The sequence below is a fragment of the Centrocercus urophasianus genome, unplaced genomic scaffold (assembly GCF_019232065.1).
Source record: "Centrocercus urophasianus isolate 14NV4802_14NV808 unplaced genomic scaffold, USGS_Curo_1.0 seq_880, whole genome shotgun sequence".
Classification (NCBI taxonomy): Eukaryota; Metazoa; Chordata; class Aves; order Galliformes; family Phasianidae; genus Centrocercus; species Centrocercus urophasianus.
Genome location: NW_024885511.1, coordinates 12,884 through 32,645, shown reverse-complemented (window position 1 = coordinate 32,645; position 19,762 = coordinate 12,884). Strand labels below are relative to the sequence as shown.

The 19,762-nt window shown below is 48.5% G+C and overlaps 2 protein-coding genes across 2 annotated transcripts in view; both read left to right on the top strand.

Annotated features, from left to right (window-relative positions):
* Positions 1 to 4,673: 4,673 nt before the first annotated feature.
* Positions 4,674 to 9,659, top strand: SEC11C (SEC11 homolog C, signal peptidase complex subunit). Its single transcript, XM_042838654.1, has 6 exons — positions 4,674 to 4,793; positions 5,027 to 5,136; positions 6,711 to 6,860; positions 8,218 to 8,337; positions 8,995 to 9,052; positions 9,445 to 9,659. Exons 1-6 carry the CDS (start codon positions 4,752 to 4,754, stop codon positions 9,496 to 9,498), a joined length of 534 nt encoding a protein of 177 aa, XP_042694588.1. The 5' UTR covers positions 4,674 to 4,751; the 3' UTR covers positions 9,499 to 9,659.
* Positions 9,660 to 17,453: 7,794 nt separating this feature from the next.
* The window catches only part of LOC122171238 (gastrin releasing peptide), a 4,571-nt gene continuing 2,262 nt past the window's right edge, over positions 17,454 to 19,762 (top strand). Inside the window, exons 1-2 of the mRNA XM_042838656.1 lie at positions 17,454 to 17,604; positions 18,118 to 18,368. Coding sequence (XP_042694590.1) covers positions 17,454 to 17,604; positions 18,118 to 18,368 — 402 coding nt within the window. The remainder of the gene's footprint in view (positions 17,605 to 18,117; positions 18,369 to 19,762) is intronic.

Genomic DNA, 19,762 nt, shown 5'->3' with positions numbered 1-19,762 from the left:
GAACTTGAAGGTCACAGAAGCATGGAATGTAGAGTTGGAATGGACCATGAAGGTCACAGAAGCATGGAATGTAGGGCTGGAAGGGACCTTGCAGGTCACAGAACCATGGAATGTAGTGTTGGAATGGAACTTTTAGGTCACAGAATCTTGGGTTGTAGGGTTGGAAGGGACCTTGCAGGTAACAGAAGAATGGAATGTGGGTTTGGAAGGGAACTTGTAGGTCTCAGAAGCATGGAATGTAATCCTGGAATGGACTTCGAAGGTCACAGAAGCATGGAATGTAGGGTTGGTAGGGATGTTGAAGGTTATAGAAGCACGGAATGTAGGGTTGGAATGGACCTTGAAGGTCAAAGAACCATGGAATGTAGGGTAGGAAGGGACCTTGAAGGACACAGAACCGTGGAATTTAGGGTGGAATATGACTTTGGAGGTCACAGAAGCATGGAATGTAGGGTTGGTAGGGACCATGAAGGTAACAGCAGCATGGAATGCATGGGTTGAAGGGATGTTGAAGGTCACAGAAGCATGGAATGTAGGGTTGGAGTGGAACTTGAAGGTCAGAGAAGCATGGAATGTAGAGATGGAAGGGACCTTGTAGGTCACAGAAGTACGGAATGTAGGGTTGGAAGGGATTTTGGAGGTCACAGAAGCACGGAATGTAGGGTTGGAAGGGATCTTGGAGGTCACAGAAGCATGGAATGTAGGTGGAATGGACAACGAAAATCACAGAAGCCTGGAATGTAGGATTGGAAGGGCCGTTGAAGGTCACAGAACCTTGGAATGTAGCGTTGGAAGGGACCTTGGTGGCCAGAGAACCATGGAATATGGGGTTGGAAGGGACCTAGTAGGTCACAGAAGCATGGAATGTAGGGTAGGCAGGGACCTTGAAGGTCACAGAAGCATGGAATGTAGGGTTGGAATGGACCTTGAAGGTCACAGAAGCATGGAATGTAGAGTTGGAAGGGACCTTGGAGGTCACAGAAGCATAGAATGTAGGGTTGGTAGGAACTTTTAGGCCACAGAAGCATGGAATGTAGGGTTGGAAGGAACCTTGGTGGTCACAGAAGCAAGGACTGGAGGGTTGGTAGGCACATTGGAGGACCCAGAAGCATGGAATATAGAGTTGGAAGGGACCTTGGAGGTCACAGAGGCATGGAATATAGGGTTGGAAGGAACTTGTACGTCACAGAAGCATGGAATGTAGAGTTGGAAGGGAACTTGAAGGTCACTGAAGCATGGAATATAGGGTTGGAAGGAACTTGTAGGTCACAGAAGCATTGAATATAGGGTTGGAATGGACCTTGAAGGTCAAAGAACCATGGAATGTAGGGTAGGAAGGGACCTTGAAGGACACAGAACAGTGGAATTTAGGGTGGAATATGACCTTGGAGGTCACAGAAGCATGGAATGTAGGGTTGGAATGGACAATGAAGGTCACAGAAGCATGGAATGCATGGGTTGAAGGGATGTTGAAGGGCACAGAAGCATGGAATTTAGGGTTGGAGTGGAACTTGAAGGTCAGAGAAGCATGGAATATAGAGATGGAAGGGACCTTGAAGGTCACAGAACCATGGAATGTAGGGTTGGAAGGGACCTAAAAGTTCACAGAAAAATGGAATGTTGGGGGGAAAACGACCTTGGAGGTCACAGAAGCATGCCATGTAGGGTTGGAAGAAACTTGTAGGTCACAGAAGAATGGAATGTAGGGTTGGAAGGGACCTGGAAGGTCATAGAACCTTGGAATGTAGGGTTGGAATGGAACATTAAGGCCTCAGAAGCTTGGAATGTGGGGTTAGAAGGGATCTTGTAGGTCACAGAAGCATGGAATGTAGGGTTGGAAGGGACCTTGGAGGTCACAGAAGCATGGAATGTAGGGTTGGAAGGGACCTTGAAGGTCACAGAAGCATGGAATGTAGGGTTGGGAGGGACCTTGAAGTACACCGAAACAAGGAATGCAGGGTTGGAAGGAACTTGTAGGTCACAGAAGCATGGAATGTAGGGTAGGAAGGGACCTTGAAGGTCAAAGAAGCATGGAATGTAGGGTTGGTTCGGACATTGGAGGACCCAGAAGCATGGAATATAAAGTTGGAAGGGACCTTGAAGCTCACAGAAGCATGGAATGAAGGGTTTGGAAGGGACCTTGAAAGTCACAGAACCTTGGAGTGTAGGGTTTGAAGGGACCTTGAAGGTCACAGAGGCATGGAACGTGGGGTTGAAGGAACCTGGTTAGTCTGGAGTGACTCTGCTTTCTCTTTCTTTTTCTTACCAAATTGGATTCTGGTATTTCAAGGCTTTTTTTAAAAAATCATTTTCTCTACCAGATTGCCTGCAAAGAATGATTCCACCACCACCCTTTACTTTCCCTCAGATGCTACAATTTCTGAGGCGAATGGCTCATCTTTACTGTCAGGAATTTGGGTATTCCAAGTCCACAACAGGTCTGTTTTGTGGATCTGAGCCCTACAAACAGTAACAGATTCCATTTTCCTATCAGCCCCTCGGCTCCACGCTGTGTGGTGCAGCACTGCAGCCGTTCTCTGGGATGTAAACCCATCTCCTCATTTCAGCCACTCACCTGGTGAACTTAACTGCAGTGGGGCTCCACAGAGCTACGTTTACAAGAAGGCCTGGCAGCACAGCAGTACCCTAAGCCCTCGTGTCATCTTTCCACTGTCAGAATCCTGCAGCAGCCCCAGCATTCTGAGTTGCTGTGGATCCCAGCGACCACAGGAGCCAGCAAAGCACCGGCCCAGGGCTTTGTGGCTTCACTTCCCTGCAGCCGCCCAGTCCTCCTGCACGTGGCACAGCAGTGTTTGAGAGAGATGCAGGACAGGAAAGTGCCAAATATTTATAATTGCATACGACAGAATCACAGAATCGAAGGTTGGAAAATGCTTCAGGATCATCCAGTCCAAACACTGACCTAACTAAAGTATTTCCCCACTAAGCCTTGTCCCTCAGTGCCACATCTACACCTTCCTTGAACACCTCCAGGGGCAATGATGCAACCACCTCCTAGATATATGCATATCATTGCCTGCAGAATAAGCTTTGAACTCTTTATTTAGTAGCAACGTGGGTGTGATACAAAAGATTTCGGTACAAAAGGTGGGTACTTTTTTTTTTTTTTTAATTAAAGCAAATGTGATATTCTGCATTAACTGTATTAATTCTGTACGTGATATTCATGCATTAACATCATGAATTCTTGCAACAGATAAAATGAGAAGTGCCTCCATAATCAAAATAACTGCTTTATTCCAACAGCAAAGTAAATTTAGCACAGGTTTAATTGTCAGATATTGTTTATAATCGCCTGTGGTTGTTGGGGCTGCAGTCAGTACTGCCACACCTCTGTAAATCACAATATTCAATGATTCACTCCAGCTACAAACACTTCTGGGGCAAACAGGCAGAGTTTGGTCCTCCCTCGGCTTTAGGAGAGCAATCTTCTGGGAGTGAAACGTAATTAGACAACAAGTAACTCGTACGATGTATTTTAATTAGTGGTTTTGTGACTGGCATCTCTCAGTTGCATAAATATCAGCGCAGTGGGAAATGCACTCAGGGGAAAAGGTGGTGACTGAGAGGCAGACTTCAGCAGCACAGCCCACCAACGGCCCCCCCTGCAAACATCACAGCACGCAGCCAGCAGCCACCCGAGCAGGAGCTGGGACGGACTCATCATGAAGGGTTTTTCTTTATCATGTCATCCCAATCATCACTTTCAACCCTCTGTGTTGAAAAAAGGCGAGCAGATCTGCACAGGGAAAAAGCCCTATTCATTTTTAGCCCTTCTCAGCAGCGTGGTACAAAAACCCTCTCTGTTTCTTGGGTAGGCAAGAACCCACCCAGCAAACACTCCTGAGGACAGACCACAGCCTTTCAAGGAATAAACAGCCTTGCTGCACGCAGTGAGAGAACTGGAAGTCCTCACAACCTCTCAGATTGCTCCTGTGCGTGTTCCTTCCCCAATAAACAAGCATATCTATTTATCTATCTATATACATATACTTCTATAAAATACATACTATTATATACAATATTATATAATATTATATATTATTATATGTTATACATAATAAAATATATATATATACACATACTATAAAGGCAGATATATATAAGTGCATGCAACTAACGAGACTTTATATATGTAATTATTAAAACGCAAACACACACACACACAAAAAGGGCGGTAAAACATGAATCTAGCAGGTTGGACACACGTCGTTTTAAGGCTATTCAAAGGACGAACGACACGCCACCGCAACGCAGCCCCGCACCGCGGCGCTCAGCCCGCCCCGCACGGCCCCACGGCCGCCAATCCGCTGCGCCCACGCCACGAGGGTGGCCGCGAGAGCTGCCCGACAGCCGCCTGACCCGAACGGCGCCGCCGTGGAGGAGAGCCCCGCCGCGCTGCTTGTCCCGCTGCTGCCCCGCGCACCGTCTCGGCTCGCTCCGCGTAGCTGCCTGCCCCCGCTCCTGCCCCGATCCCCGTCGGCCGAAAGAGCGTCAGGCACCTGCGTGAGCAGGCGGGGTCCTGACATCAGGACCCCGATCCGCGATGCATGCCGGGAACTGTAGTTCATCAGCGTTCGCGCGATACTGGGCGCGAGCGGGGCGGGGTGGAGAAAAGAACTACAAATCCCGGGGAGCCGGGCGCTCCGGCGGTGGGAGCGGTAGGGCCGCGGGGCTGCGCTGGCGACGAGTGCTCAGAGCCGGGGATCGGTGCTTGTCCGCGGGCCGCCATGGATCTCTTCGGGGATCTGCGGCGCATGAACAAGCGGCAGGTAGCAGCGGGCCGGGGCGGGGGGTCGGAGGCGGCTGTCCCCGGGCTGACGGCATCTCGGGGCGTTGGAATGCCGCCGGGTCCCGGAGCAGCCGGTGCGTAAGCGCTGCTGGCGTATGGCTGCGGCCGGAACGGCGCTGCGGCTCGCTGTTGTGGGCCGGAGATCTGCCTCGTGCTTAATGTGACACCGCAACTTGTGAAAACACGCTGAACATGTTCTCTCATCCCGTGCAGCTGTATTACCAGGTCCTAAATTTTGCGATGATCGTCTCCTCTGCCCTTATGATATGGAAAGGGCTCATCGTCATCACTGGCAGCGAGAGCCCCATCGTTGTGGTGCTCAGGTGAGTGATGGTACTGCGCTGCTGAAGGCGTCGGGCTCCTTCCCTGCTCCACAGGCAGCTGTGCAGGTCTGAAGCGCACCCGCACGGAGCAGAGCTCCCTCCGTGCTTAGAATGCAGGCTGTCAGTGATGTGTGTGGAGCAGCAGCTGTGTGAGACCTCAGTCTGTTTCCTTAAGGAACGGAGCAACTCCCCGAGATCACTCATGTTGCCCAAGGAGGCTGTGGATGCCCCATCCCTGCAGGCATTCAGGGCCAGGCTGGATGTGGCTCTGGGCAGCCTGGGCTGCTGGTTGGTGACCTGCACACAGCAGGGGGTTGGAACTGGATGAGCACTGTGCTCCTTTGCAACCCAGGCCATTCTGTGATTCTATGCCTGAGAAATTCTGTGTTGTGTTTTCTAAAGGCATTGAACAGTGTTAGGTCTATTTGTTAATTTATTTTTTACCACATGGACGTTTATTTTAAAGCTATATTATGGTAAAACTCCTTTTATTAGTTTTGGTGGAGCATTGCCTCTCTCTCAGTGGTAATTTATGGCATGTCAAGACCCAGTCCTGCAGGCCTCTGTGTGCTGATCAAATTAATGAAGTTAAATGTATGTTCATGGAAGGTTCAGCCTTAGAGAAACAGAATGGACATCAGTAAGGAATCATGCAGAAAATAACAGCATTTTAATGGGAAAAGTCCATTACTGTGACAGGTGACAGGGCCCGAAATCCTACCTCGAAAGCTGTTACCAAAATAACAAAAAATGTCTGACTGGAAAAAAGACATCAGTTTTTTTGATCATTACAGAATCACAGAACAGCCCGGGTTGGAAGGGACCTCAAGGATCACGAAGCTCCAACCCCCTGCCACACTCAGGGCCACCAACCTCCACATTTCATAGCAGCCCAGGCTGCCCAGGGCCCCATCCAACCTGGCCTTGAACACCTCCAGGGATGGACGGGGCATCACAGCCTCTCTGGGCAGCTGTTCCAGCAACTCACCACTCTCATAGCAAAGAACTTCCCCTGACATCCAAACTCCATCTTCCCTCCCTCAACTTCAAGCCATTTCCCCTTGTCCTGCCGTTATCCCCCCTTTCAAAGAGTTGATTCCTCTCCTGTTTGTAGGCTTCCTTTAGGTACTGAAAGGCTGCCATGAGGTCACCCCACAGCCTTCTTTTCTCCAGGCTGAACAAGCCAAGCTCCCTCAGCCTGTCCTCACAGGGGAGGTGCTTCAGACCTCATTATCATGATCATGATTAGCCATCATTGATATAAAAATAAGCCTCATTCCTGTCAGTTCAACTCTACCCAGAGAAGTATTTCGTGTGTTTCTGTGCAACACTTCCTGGCTTTTGTCTGTCACATTGTCTTAACCTGAATGGCTCATTTTGTTCCTTTGTTGGTACTGTATGGTACTGTTACTTTTCTGTACAGCTTGTTTGTTACTTTCATCGAGGCAGTGAGGATGTCTTCTAGGGGCTGGCCCACACTGGGGCTCACTGGGCTTTGGGTTGCATGTTAGTTATCTGCGTGGTGTTCCTGATGGTGCTAATAAAGTCTTTCCTTCTCTTTTTTTTTTTTGTAGTGGCAGCATGGAGCCAGCTTTTCACAGGGGAGACCTCTTATTCTTAACAAATTTCCACGATGACCCAATCAGAGCTGGTGAAATAGTCGTGTTTAAGGTTGAAGGCAGAGACATTCCAATCGTTCACAGAGTAATCAAGATTCATGAAAAGTAATGCAGCTTGGCCTTTCCCTTCTTTCTAAATACGGTTTCTCTCACTGTGACTTTCAGTTGCTTTTCAGTTTGGGAATATCTCATGAAAAGAAGCACTTGAGGATTTGCTTTAATGTGCAGCTGGTCAGTAGGATGTGATCTGTTCCCAGTTCTGGGGCGTGCTTCCTGTGACCCTGCCTCCCATCCCTCAGCAAAAGTGCTCAGGTTCAAAGTAGGTCGATTTATGCCACAGGGAGTTGTGCTGTTTTTACCCTTCTGGCACAGGCCTCACATCATGAACAGTTCTTCCCAAGGCAGTTCTGCTTTTGCACAGTGAAAAGGTAGCGTGCATATAGGAAGCACTGGAGTATTTGCTCCTTAGGAGCTCTGAGCAAGTGTTGAACCAAAATCCTGCATGTGTCATCCACACATACATAGTGCTAGAAAGGGAGCAAAACTTGACAGGTTTTCTAAGATCAGCACTTTGAATTATACCAAACAAAGCACAGAAAACACTATTTCCATTTGAAGCAGTAGGGAAAGGTTATTATTTGGGTAGGTTTAGGGTTTAAAATCTCTGTTCCTGCAAAAGGAATGAACCTTCTTAATGGCCAGAAGTTGGGGTATCAGCACTGCTGGGCCATAGCCCTGCATGCAGGGTTTCCCATGCAGTAACAGCCCCACAAAATGTTTTGTCCACTCGATGATATTTAAAGACTGATGACCTGTATTATTTTTTTTATTCTCCCTTTTACAAATATCAGATACAACTGAGGTTTTCCTGTATGGTTTAACTAAAGAGTGAGTGACTTGAAAGCGTGTTGCAGTGACAAAATGTTGAGTGATGTGCAGATTTGCAACTGTGCTAATTGATCGCTAATTGATTTGTATTAACCTCAGAGGAGGACTAAGCTAAATTTTGATTTGAGATCTTCCATTAAAATGATACTTCCTCTTGAGGAGGGGGGTTGGTTTTATGGTTGGGTGCTGTTGTTTGTTTTGTTTTGTTTTTTAATTAGTCTGTGTTCTCCTGAAAATACAGAGAGTAGCAATGTATGTGTGGGGGTTTGTTTTGTAAAACAGAAAATACTGTTTTAGTTTTAAAAAATTAAAAGTGAGTGCCTTTCATAGTCATCCCATAACTGCTGACATCAGTTGCCAGTCGGGGAGCATTTTGTACCAGCTCTCCTGCTGAAATTTGTTGTCAGTAAAGGCTGTAATGTTGATGACTTAATGGTGCCTGTTAATAAGCAGGACTGGAAGTAAACCTGGTTATCTAATCTTGTAGTACTTCCCGTCTCCATTGTGTGCTTTCAGGATGTTGATTGAAGTTTTTACATTAAGTGGTTCAGTTTATCACCTCGTTGCCTTTTAGAGAAAATGGGAACATCAAATTTCTGACCAAAGGTGATAACAATGAAGTTGATGACAGAGGCTTGTACAAAGAGGGGCAGAACTGGTTGGAGAAGAAAGACGTTGTTGGAAGAGCAAGGGGGTAAGTAATGCAGAATGGCTGTGTTCTTTTTTACTGAAACAGAGAACAAGTGATGACCTTAAATCTGGGTTCTGCTGGGTACAGAGTGAACAGCGTGGTATTTTTGAACTTCTTAAGTAGGCTGGTAATTAAGCTAATTTCCGTGGGAAAGTTACTTTCTGCAGTCTGCTCGCTGTTGTGGAGTGGCAATTAATTTCTTGAAGAAGTAGCATGTAATAAAAATAGTTCACCAGTGTGCAGCAGTCAACCAACCTTTTCTTGTGGCTTCTGGAAGCTGCCAGGAAATGATTCCCACATCCCACAGTGATTTTGTGTAAGGTTTCAGCATTTGTCCACTTCCCTGCTTGAGAAGAGGATTTTCTCAAATTATCCGTAGTTTTGTGTAAGAAATTTGCACCTGGAGCAACTCCTGCTTGGAGCCTCGTGCCATTTGTGGGGTGCACACGTATTTCAAATGCTGTGAATAATATTTAGCAAGGTGAGGCATCTGTGTGATGGAAGGAATGGGCGCTGTGAGAGTCTGCTCCTGAGTTTGCGTTGTCAGATGCACGTCATCCTTAAGGCCCTTGTTGTCTGCTTGAGTGTTTGTTTCCTCTGAAACCCATTATTGGACACTCCTGAGGGTTCATTTTACCTTCCTCTGTTCTTCCGTTACAGGTTTTTGCCTTATGTTGGTATGGTAACTATAATAATGAATGACTATCCGAAATTTAAGGTATGTATGCAGGCAGCTTGAATACGTAAATCTAAAGCTGTAGAATACCACGTAAGGTAATAAGGAAAGAGTCTGGCTTATAGGAGAACTTGTTCATAAATTTGTTACCCAGTGTAGAAGGAGCATTGTTTTCTTGTCTGCAGCCTGGCAGAAAGTGGTGCTTTTATTGATTCGAAGGCAATTTACAGCTACCTCATGAATTAAGCATATACAGTAATGCTTATTTATAAAGAATATTGCTGTATACGAAATATTGCTGTAATTCTGCAGGAACTGCAACTGCTCACTGCCACGTGTCATGTTGTAGGGGGCACGTTTTGAGCAGTTTGTCATGTCAGAACTTCCCTGGAGAAGAGTTGTCATCAGTCTCCTTTCTGTATTTTCTTCTGCAGTATGCTCTGCTGGCAGTGATGGGAGCTTATGTGCTCCTGAAACGGGAATCCTGAGGCACAAAAAAAGAAGTCAGCTTTCCAAGAACAACGTATCAAGTTAAATATATGGGGATAAAAAAGCGTAATATATTTCAGATGTTTTAACTTCTGTCTACGGTTCCAAAGCTGTGCAAACTTTTGTCTTGTCTAAATAAAGGGTGTTACTGATGAGTGAAGCTTTTGGCTCTGGGTTCATTCCTTAATGGCGTATTTGCCATCTGAAATAAGCAGTGCTTCCACTTGGCCTTCTGCAGAAGGGAGATAGTGACCGTCCAGAGCTGGAGCAGCTCATACACTCCTTGCTGTGCTGTGGGTGCATTGCTCTCAGACTGCAGTGTGACGGAGGCTCCCCTCGCTTTCTCCTGCCTGCCTGTTGAGGTGTTTTGCTCTTTCTGTTCACAACCTTACGAGCTTTTCTGTCAGCACTTAGAAAGACACAGTGCACATGTCTGAATAGGGTGAGCTGTAGGAGTTTGGCCACACTTTTACCTAAAGAAAACATGCTGGGTATGGGTCTGGAGGAAGGAAAAAGTGCAATAATACGGAAGCAATAACAAAAGCAATAACACAGAAAGGAACTTTCACTCTTCATTGAGAAATGGAAACTTCTTTTCTCTGAATGTGAAACTTGCTCCTTGATGTTCTAGCGATGAAGAAGGGAAGGACCTGATTTTTTGGGTCATGGCATGATTCTAGAATTCAGGCTGTTGACGTTCTTGCTTTTGTGTTCCTACCTGTGAAATAAAACCAACAAATTTTTCCTGGGGCTTTATAGAAACCCGAATTACTAGATGGAAAGCACAGTGGTGCGCTCAGTAATATTACCAGTCAGGAAGAAGCATAACCCAGATTCCTGTTTTGAGGACGTGTTGTTCTGTCTATGACACCTGAAGAGTGTCAGACATAAGACTGATCTTTCATTTTAAGCTAAGAACAGCCTTACGTGAAGTCCTGGGTCTCCTTGGCTTCCAGTGTCAGCATTGTACCCTCAACAAAGCAGAACTTGTTTTCTTGGCGTGCTTTGTTTTTGTAGCTCTGATGAGGAACAGCGTGATGCTTTCTTTCCTATGGAGTTCTGTTTCTTCTGCAATCCCTCACCTCTGCAGAAATACGCCGTTACACAACCGTGGCACCCCTTCTGCTCCAACTGAAAGGCAGGCAGCTGCTGGGTTCTTCTGAGCACTATGCTTCTTCTGTGTCCTACTGAGCAGTTATCACAACAAACCCTAATATAAAAACGAGTTATTCAATTGGTGCAGAATTAAAATTGAGCATAATAAAGGGCCTGTCAGAGTAATGCAGTTATTCTTAGTGCAGTCTTTCTGGAAGTATGTCATCACGGTTAAGTAAAAACGCAGTGATTTTTGGGGGCAGTGCACGGGTGGTGTTACTCAAATTGGAATTGCTTCCATACAATCACAGTCCTAACTGTGAGAGTGGGACTCTGCACATAGCTGCGATGATAAATTCTGCCCGTTTTGGTGGGAATTTTGTGCTGAGGAAACACAAAGTGGGTAAAAACGAGGATTGACTTAGCTGTGCTCGGAAGATTGTAATTCTTGAGAGTGAAATCCTGCGTCTCGTTCTGGCTCCCTGATAACCCCATCCTGTGGAACTGGCTGGTGGTAGAGTTAAATGCAGGTGCACCTGCATTACCTGCTCTTATTGCTCAGCGTTGTTTGTCCTGCTGTACCTGCTCTTCGGTGCTGTGCATGACAGCACAGCTCCACTTACCTTCCTGATTTCAGCTGGATACACAGAGAGCTGCTAATTGCATCCAAACTAAGCAGCTTTTGTAAACCAAAACAAGTGTGCAACTTGTTCAACCATCCAGTGCAGACAATCCACCTCTTGGCCTTTGCAGTCTGCTGGGACTGAGGTGGAGGTGCTGTGCTGAGAACAGCCTGAGAATAGGTCTTTTCCCAGTGCCTGCCTCCTGAGGGCTTTGTGTTGGTGTAGGAATGAGATGTCTGATGCTGATGCTTCTTGCATCAATTTGTTGACGTATCTGAGAACTAGAAGAACTGAAGACCAGACTGGTACAAAATGAAGGGAGGGTCTTTAAACACTGATGTTTGGAGGAGCCGGTGCAGCTTGGCTGGTTGTTCTCCGCTGGGTCTGTGAGTGGAGCAGACTCATCAAAGCCTCTGGGAAAAAGAAAAGCAAATGCTGGCTAGCCTGAGAGGTCCTCATATCTGGGGTGGTGCTGGAGGAGCAAAGAAACACCACGAGATAGATAGCATCCAAAGCCATAAGGCACAGAGCTCTGTGGGCACCTGAACCCTTCCTTGCATTGAAGTTCTAACTCACGGCACTGAGAAGATGTGAAATTAAACCACCTGGGGGTTTAGGGTGCCTTACAGTGCCAAGGCCCTACACAGCTCAGTGAGAGCATTTGTGCTGTAATCATGATACTTCTGTCAATGCAGAATATGAAGCCTCTTTCTCAGCAGAGAGGAAGCGATACTGAATATTAAGCCTGATTAATCACGTCTCTTTTTCTCAGAGAAAAAAAATGCAAATGATGCAGCACACGCCTTTTGCAGAAGGGATGCTTTGCACAGCGCCAACAGCCTCGCTTTTCTGACACCAGTGCTGCTGACAGGGTTTATACCCACGGAGAAATCCTTCCAGTACTCAGCTCTTCATAGCTCCAAAGAGGTGGTTCAGACTTCTCTCTGCCTTTTCTGCTCATCACACATTGCTCTCACTGTCTTTTCTTACTCACTCAAGAGCCCCAAGCCCGCAGCTGAGGGTGCTTTGAAAGGCAAAAGGGAGAGAAAGCAGAAGCGCCCACAGATTGCTGTACGTCTGTCCTGCGATGGCTGTCAGTCCCACCAGGAGGAGACGGGGTGCCCACAGGACCAGCCCAGCCCTTTCTCTCTGTGTTTAATCAAGATAGTGACCAACAGTGATGAAAACAGCCATGTCCTCTGCCTGCCTGTGTGGGTTCTATCAGTGTTTGGACATCTCGTGGGCCCAAAGCAAACAAAATGTAAAGGATGAAAAGTTAAATGTTTCCCTGCTCTATAGCTTGGCTTGATTCAGTCTGTTCTACCTCTTCTGTCACCGTTTTCATGCTCCAGCACCTTGCTTTCGTACAGAACCAACTCTGCTTCTCTATCATCCATGCATAGCTATGCTATCAGCAAAAACTGAAAGCCTTTATGGGGTGCGTGTGTCATCTGCAGGCATATGAAAATCTGATGTGGAGGGGGGCAGCATCCCCATTCTGAAGCCATTTGAAAACTGAACATACATCTGGATCCAAATTGGGCAAACAAAGCTGCTACAGACAAAGCTCCATTCCATTCGTGGTGATGTTAGGAAAGCAGGACAGTGAAGGTCACATCGGCTGAACTGGAAACTGTATTTGGGGAGTGGGATCCTGCATGCCAATGCCAGCAGCTGCAGCATGGCCCAAGGAGCTGCATTGGCTCCTGCTTCCAAGGAACATCTCCTTTTTGCAGCTGCTGTGCGTTGTGGCTGGAGCCCTGGGGCCATTGACAGCCCTGGGGCTTCCTGGCTCTGCCCCTCTTATCACCTCTGCTCACTGCCTAGTAGCAATCCAGCCTTCTGCAATGAAGTTTCCTCCATTTTAGCTTCTCAGCACCTGCAGCTATACATGGAAGGAAGTTGGCACTTGGGAAACAAAGCGTAGTTTCCTATTTCCTCCTAGCTTGTTTCCCACAGGTTTAGCCTGCAAACTAAGATGCCAAGCTAAACTAAGCCAAACTAAGATGCAAGCCAGCAGATGAGTCACCTGCTGGGTGCTCTGCTAACTCAGCCACAGCTGAGGAAGTTCTATAGAAGCAGCTCAGACTGCGATGTCAGCCCCATCCCCAAGACACCAAGTTAACATAGTGAGTTCATCTTCACTTGCATTCAAAGAAAGGAGGTAATAAATGAAATGATAGAGCAAGAATAGCACAGAACAAGGCAATGCCCCTAACCTTACTACTTAGGATTAACTACAATGATTAGGAAAGACACATCACCAATTGCCCCAGTATTTTGCTATCATCCAGACCTGCATCCACTGGATGCCCCAGTTGCAGTGAGGGTTTGCTTCCTGGGAGCTGGGAGGTCCTGGCAGGTGAGATCTCCAGCTTCACTACTGGAGAGTCCAGCTTTTCTACCTTTGAACAGACAAGCTTACATACCTTCAAGCATGGAAACATCTGGTTTAATTCTCCCTCTTTGGATTCCACCTCCAGCCTGGCCAAGGCTCAGGGAGGAACCATGGAGTCTGTGTATTAGTGAGCCTTGACACCATGCTTCTGAACAAGGAAAGGTCCACACATTTTCATAATGCTTCATGTAAGCTACATCTCTTGCTAACGAGGCACCTTATCCAAGATATGTTTTTTGCTAATGGTCATATCCATTTGGTTAATGATTGGATACTGATGATATATAAGGGGCTGTGAGATTCATCCAGAAGTCCACGTTGGTTCAAGGCCTACAGTTCAAGCCTTCAGCAGCACAAACAGTGCCGAATTTCTTAAACTCCGCCTCACTTCATGTTGTTCACTTCTGCCAAGCTCCTTGCACAAGAACATCAACAGGATGGAGCTCTTTACAATAAGAGCAGAGAGGTTGGTGTTGCCCCATCCCTGCAGACAGCTGAGGTCGGGCTGGATGGGCTCTGAGCACTGCTGGAGCTGCGGGTGTCCCTGTGCACTGCAGGGAGTGCGACCTGATGGCCTTTAGGGGTCCCTTCCCATGAAGATTCTATGGCTTTGTGGTCTGGCTGTTTGCACAGCGCTGCCCCCCGCCCCGCTCTGCACCATTCAGCATCTCCAACATTTGCAGAGCGCTCCCCGGTGATCACTCCCTTATTACATTGCTGATGCACTTAAACCCCTGTTTGCTCTGTGCACACATCGGAGCTATCTGCAACGTCAGAACTGCTACAAAAGGCGGTGAGAGGCGCAGCGTTTTTCTTTCACCCCCTTTTATTTCCATAAAATCCGACTCGCTGATGGACCGCGTTTGCCTGAAATGTGAAGGAAGCAAAATAAACAGCAGTGCTGTGAGAGCAGCATTAAAACGCAGCCATGCTTTTCCACACAGTCACTTACTTTGACATGTGGACAGATGCATGATGAGCAAAAAGGGGTCTTCAAACAAGGAGAGCTGTTCCTTGAAGCTTGCATACTTGTCGACGTTACTGGGTTCCTTCTTTAGGGCAGAAGGCACCCCATAGGACTCAGTTCCCCCCTCTGAGCATGTGTTCTCATTGACTTTCAGGATGACTGTCAGCATAAGAGCAAAGGTAAGCCTAAGAAAAGGCAGACAGGCCTTCAGAGTTGCTTCCATTTTGGCTAATTGTTGGTTTTCTCTTTCAAAAAGACCCAAGCCCCTCAAGTGGAGTTTCTATTGGTGGCTTGCTTCAAATGACTCAGCTGAATGCCTGAGGGACTTCAACAGATTTCTGTATTTGCTTCATGACGATGCTCCGAAAACGTGTTTCTCCCACTTCCACCCAAAAAAAAAAAAAAAGGGATTAAAAAAGCCAATGTTAATTAAAAAATAAAAAATATATTTAAAAAATAATAATCACCTCAAGCCCTACTTTGATCCCCCCCCTGCAGACTGTTACTTTTCACCATAATTGCAATGGTAACCTGCAGGGAAACAAATTAAGATGAAGAGAGAAGATACAAAAGTGGAAGTGCTCCAGAAACAGCCTCCAAGCAGAGCAACCCGAGGCAGTGTGAGATGAGATCCAACATGAGAGAGCATCCTTCATCAGGTGGGATGGACGCAGACATGTCATGCACAGGCAAAATCTGAGAAAGGTGCAGCCACTGTGGCTGAGGAAAGCCAAACATTCTGCTTTGGTGTTGCTGTTTATCTGAAAATGCACATTTTTTTTCCTGAGTTTTCCATTTCCTGGCTTGAATGGTGATGAGCAATTGGGATGTCCCACGGACGGCGACGTAGCGATGCTGCGCAGTGAAACTCCTGACTGAGGCATGAAAATGCCATTGTAAATTAAACAAGAACGCATAATGAATAACAAAAATGAAAGAGTGAATCACACGAAGCAGTAAAAGGAGACACAATAAACTGAGATTAAACAAGGGAACAATTTGGCTCATACAGTACGGTACACAACTGACTTCAGGAGTGCTTGAGCTGGATAATCCGCCCAGTAATTACGTTACTTTACATCCCTGGTAGCTTCCAGCAGGAAGCACTGTGGGTGCAGCTCTGTGGGGTCAGCTGAAGGACCTGGCTATCCCTCGCAGCCAGCTCTGTTAACACCATCTCTGACACCGTGACGTGTCTCTCCAGACACAGAACTGTCACATCAACCAATTCCATGCGACTTCACCCCTCTGCCCGTTCCCCTTGGGGGCAAGCAGCACGTCAGGGCTGCACATCCTTCTGCCACGCATCCACCTTCACTCCACTGAGGCCGCTTTGAGGAGCACACGTTTGTGTTCCAGCTCTTGGTGGCCTTTACAGCCCTCTGTCATCCACTTCAGGGACTCACCCACCTCTCCTCCTTGCTCTCAGCAGGGTGGAAATCACAGAATCATAGACTCACGGAATGGCCTGGGTTGCAAAGGAGCACAGTGCTCATCCAGTTCCAACCCCCTGCTGCGTGCAGGTCACCAACCAGCAGCCCAGGCTGCCCAGAGCCACATCCAGCCTGGCCCTGAATGCCTGCAGGGATGGGGCATCCACAGCCTCCTTGGGCAACCTGTGCCAGTGAGGAACAGCTTTCCATTCATTAATACAGCTGGCCAGCTCTGGGTACCCTGAAGTGCTGGAACACCACAAGGAGAAAGTGATGCAAACCCGAGTTGTATTTGTAAATACCTGCAACAGCAACTTCAGGTGATAACTGGAAATTAAAAGAAACTGCCTCAGAGCTTGAAGTCATGTTGTCCTTTGAGTTTGCTCGTTTTCTAGTGATCTCTCCACCTCAGAAGTGCAGGAGCAACTTTTTTCCCCCTTAAGCTCTTGCAAAAACTTCTCAGCCTGTTCAGGCATTTCCATCCAGACAGGCAAACTGCTTCTGTGAACACTTGTCATGCTTTCTGTAAAGAAGATAAGACATTTTTGTTTTTAACTTCTTCCAAAAAGGAGTTCCTGCAGCGGAGATGTCACCCGGCTCCCTGCCCCAAGCCGTGTTGACGGCACTTTGCTTTAGCACGTAAATTAGGACACAGACATGAGAACCTGCACGGCCGACGGTAAAACCGCACCGTGCCATGGCCATTCCCTCGCCTATGTCCCCTGACCCCCGTGTCCTATTCCGGGTCCCTGCGGCAAAGCCCCCCACGCCGCTGCTGCCCCGCGCAGACCGACCCGAGCCCGCCGGATGTACCCGAGGGGAAAACCCACTCCTCGGAAGTTTCTAATTCGCGACCGTAACTAATGGTGAAAACGGCCCCGAGCGCCGTGTAGGGCGGTGTCTCCATCAGAGCGAGAGCTGCCACGGCCTGGCTGCCCGCGGAGAACGGGGACAGCCCGGAGCGCCGGCGGCACCGGGACAACCGGGCTCCCCAGGGCCCGGCGGAGCGGGACGAGCGGCACCGGGACGGCCGTCGGAGAGCACGTGCGGCGGATAGGGGCAGCGGCGGGGCTGAGCTCCGGGATGGAACCGACCACGCCTCCCCCCTCCGAGAGCCCTCCGGGGCGGGGAGGAGGGCGGGGGGGTCCGGCTGCCCGCGGCATCACCCGCCCCCGCCGGAGGCAGGATGGAGGCACGGGGGGCCGGGGGCGGCCGCAGCCCCGGCCCCGTGAGGAGGCGTCAGGCGCGGGAGCTCCGGTCCCGGCTTCGTATAAATGGGGGTCGTCAGCGGCGGCGTGTCAGCAGCGCTCTCGGCCCAGCGGCAGCCAGAGCCGGAGGGCGAAGCCGGGCTGGGGCCGGCCCGCAGCGGAGTGCGGCTAGACGGCGGCGCGGGCAGGGAAGCGGCACCGGCACGGGCAGGAGAAGCGGCACCGGCACGATGGGCGGCGGCGGCCCCCGGCGGCCCGGCGCGCTGCCGCTGCTGGCTCTGCTGGCTCTGCTGGCTGCGCAGGGCGGAGCGGCCCCGCTGCAACCCGGCGGCTCCCCCGCGCTCACCAAGATCTACCCCCGCGGCAGTCACTGGGCTGTGGGTAAGTCTCCGTGCCGCCCCCCGCGCTCCGTTCGCCGCTCCGGGGGCTCCGTGCTGCCCGCCCGCCGCCGCCGTCGGGTCTCCTTCCCCGCTCCGTCCCGGGAGCGCCGGGCGGGCTGTGGCTGTGCGGGACGAGTTCCTACATCCGACATCAAGGCATGGGAAGTCTAAACTTTCAGCTTCTTCACTCACAACTTGTTTCACCATTCTAATCAGGTGCTGCTCCCTATTTCCGGCAAAATGCTTGGTTATCTCTCTCCGGTTTGTAGCAACATCCCCACTGCCCGTGTAAGAAATCAGTTGTGTGTAACACTGACAGCGCCTTCAGTCCCTGCTGTGCTTCAGTTTCAAAATCTTGCTTCCGTTCCCCTTCCCTTTCCTTTTCCCCTTCCTTTTCCCTTTCCCTCCCCTCCCCTCCCTCCATACCATCACTACTCCTAGCTGATGTTTGAACCCTTAAAGCCATGTTTTGCCTGTTTGGATGAATTTCATGCCACAGTCCTTGTTCTTACAGGACACTTAATGGGGAAAAAGAGCACTGGGGATTTTCCTTATGCTTATGAAGAAGAAAACAAGATCCCATTTTCAGCCTCACCTGAAAATATCAAGCAGCTGGATGACTATCTGCAGCGGGAAGAAATGTCCAAACATTTGCTACAGCTGCTGGAAGGGAATGAAAATAAAAGTGCTCACTTCTCAAAAGGAGGGCTTCCCTGGCATGCCAGGAACTCCTGGGAGACAGATGACAGCAGCAGCTGGAAAGATGTAAGTAAGACAAAATGTGTGAGTGCATTCCTTACAGTCACCTTTTGTTTTAGAGTGGCATACCATCTCTTGACTTCTGCATTGACCTGATCGTTATCAGAAGCGTGTCTAACGCAGCAGTCATTCAGTAAATGCAGCATTCATTCAGTGAAGCAGGATTTTACCCTTGATTAGGAATCGCCGGTCACATATGCCGTGATTTATGAACAATTCACCAGGTGTTCCACAGGTTTCAGTGTCCAGATTCCCTTTCAGCCCCCTCTGGTTGTCAACATTCTTGTTTTTTCCGGCACTTCCTCAGGCTGAGATGAACGCATCAGCAGCAAGTTCTGTGTCAAATCAGCAGAACCGAGCTGAAAAACAGGTGTGCATGCAGAGAGGAGGCAGAGAGCTTTACACATCCTGTATAAAGCTGCCCCACATGGGCTGTGTGTTCTGGCTGCTGTTGCCTGCTCTGGCTTGCGAGGCACCTCATTCTGGAGCTAAGCTGCTCCCAGCTCTGCTTTCAGCACACCCAAATCCCTTCCCCAGGCATCAGTGTGTCTGCCTGATGATGCTGACCGCTGCTGTGGTCGTGTTTGGTCCCACGGAATCAATCTCTGCCTGCAGGCGAGCTTTAACACGTGCCATCCTTAATCCAACCTCTCCTTCCCTTAAGCAACCGTACCTACGAGTGCCAGTTCATGAGCTGTGGCTTTGGTACAGATTCACCCCCATTCCTTTGGGAAACCCTGTGAAATGTACTTGGAAGGATGTTTAACAGAAGGTAATCGAGGTCCAAAAGAAGGCTTGCTGTGTGCACTGCAGAACTTACAGTACGACTCCTTTCTCTGCAGAGCATCAGGTTCCAGGATGGTGATGGAGCTGCACATCTCTTTTTGGGCAGCATTGATATGGTATAGAAAGAGTGACACGTGCTTTTAGAGGCACTGATGAGAAGGGTTTTTCTTCCCACTCTCCAGCAGTGCATATTCCTGTAGAGGTGACTCTGCCCTCCTGAATTCCCAGTGAAGTGAAATCATTGCTGCTGACTTGAATAAGGATTTACTCATTCAATTAAGCTGTGATTTAAGTCTCTTAGAGCACTGATGTGAATGCTGCCCGTGTGTTTGTTTCTGGCTGTGGCTTTATGACAGCGATGTTTAAAATAACTGTGATTGATATGGTCTCTATAAAGGGAAAGCTATTTGTCTCCTCCTCAGTTCTGCAGCGTGCAGCTCTGTAATCCAGTTAGACAAACTCCATTATGTTATATGGAGAGGGAAATATTTTTACTTCTAAAAGCATTTGGTAATAAATCGTATTTGAATGGCCAGATGTTGCCCTTATTGAATTCTATTCACATCTGTGTGCTGCTGCACTAAATTAATATCCACTTTCTGAAACACTGTTCG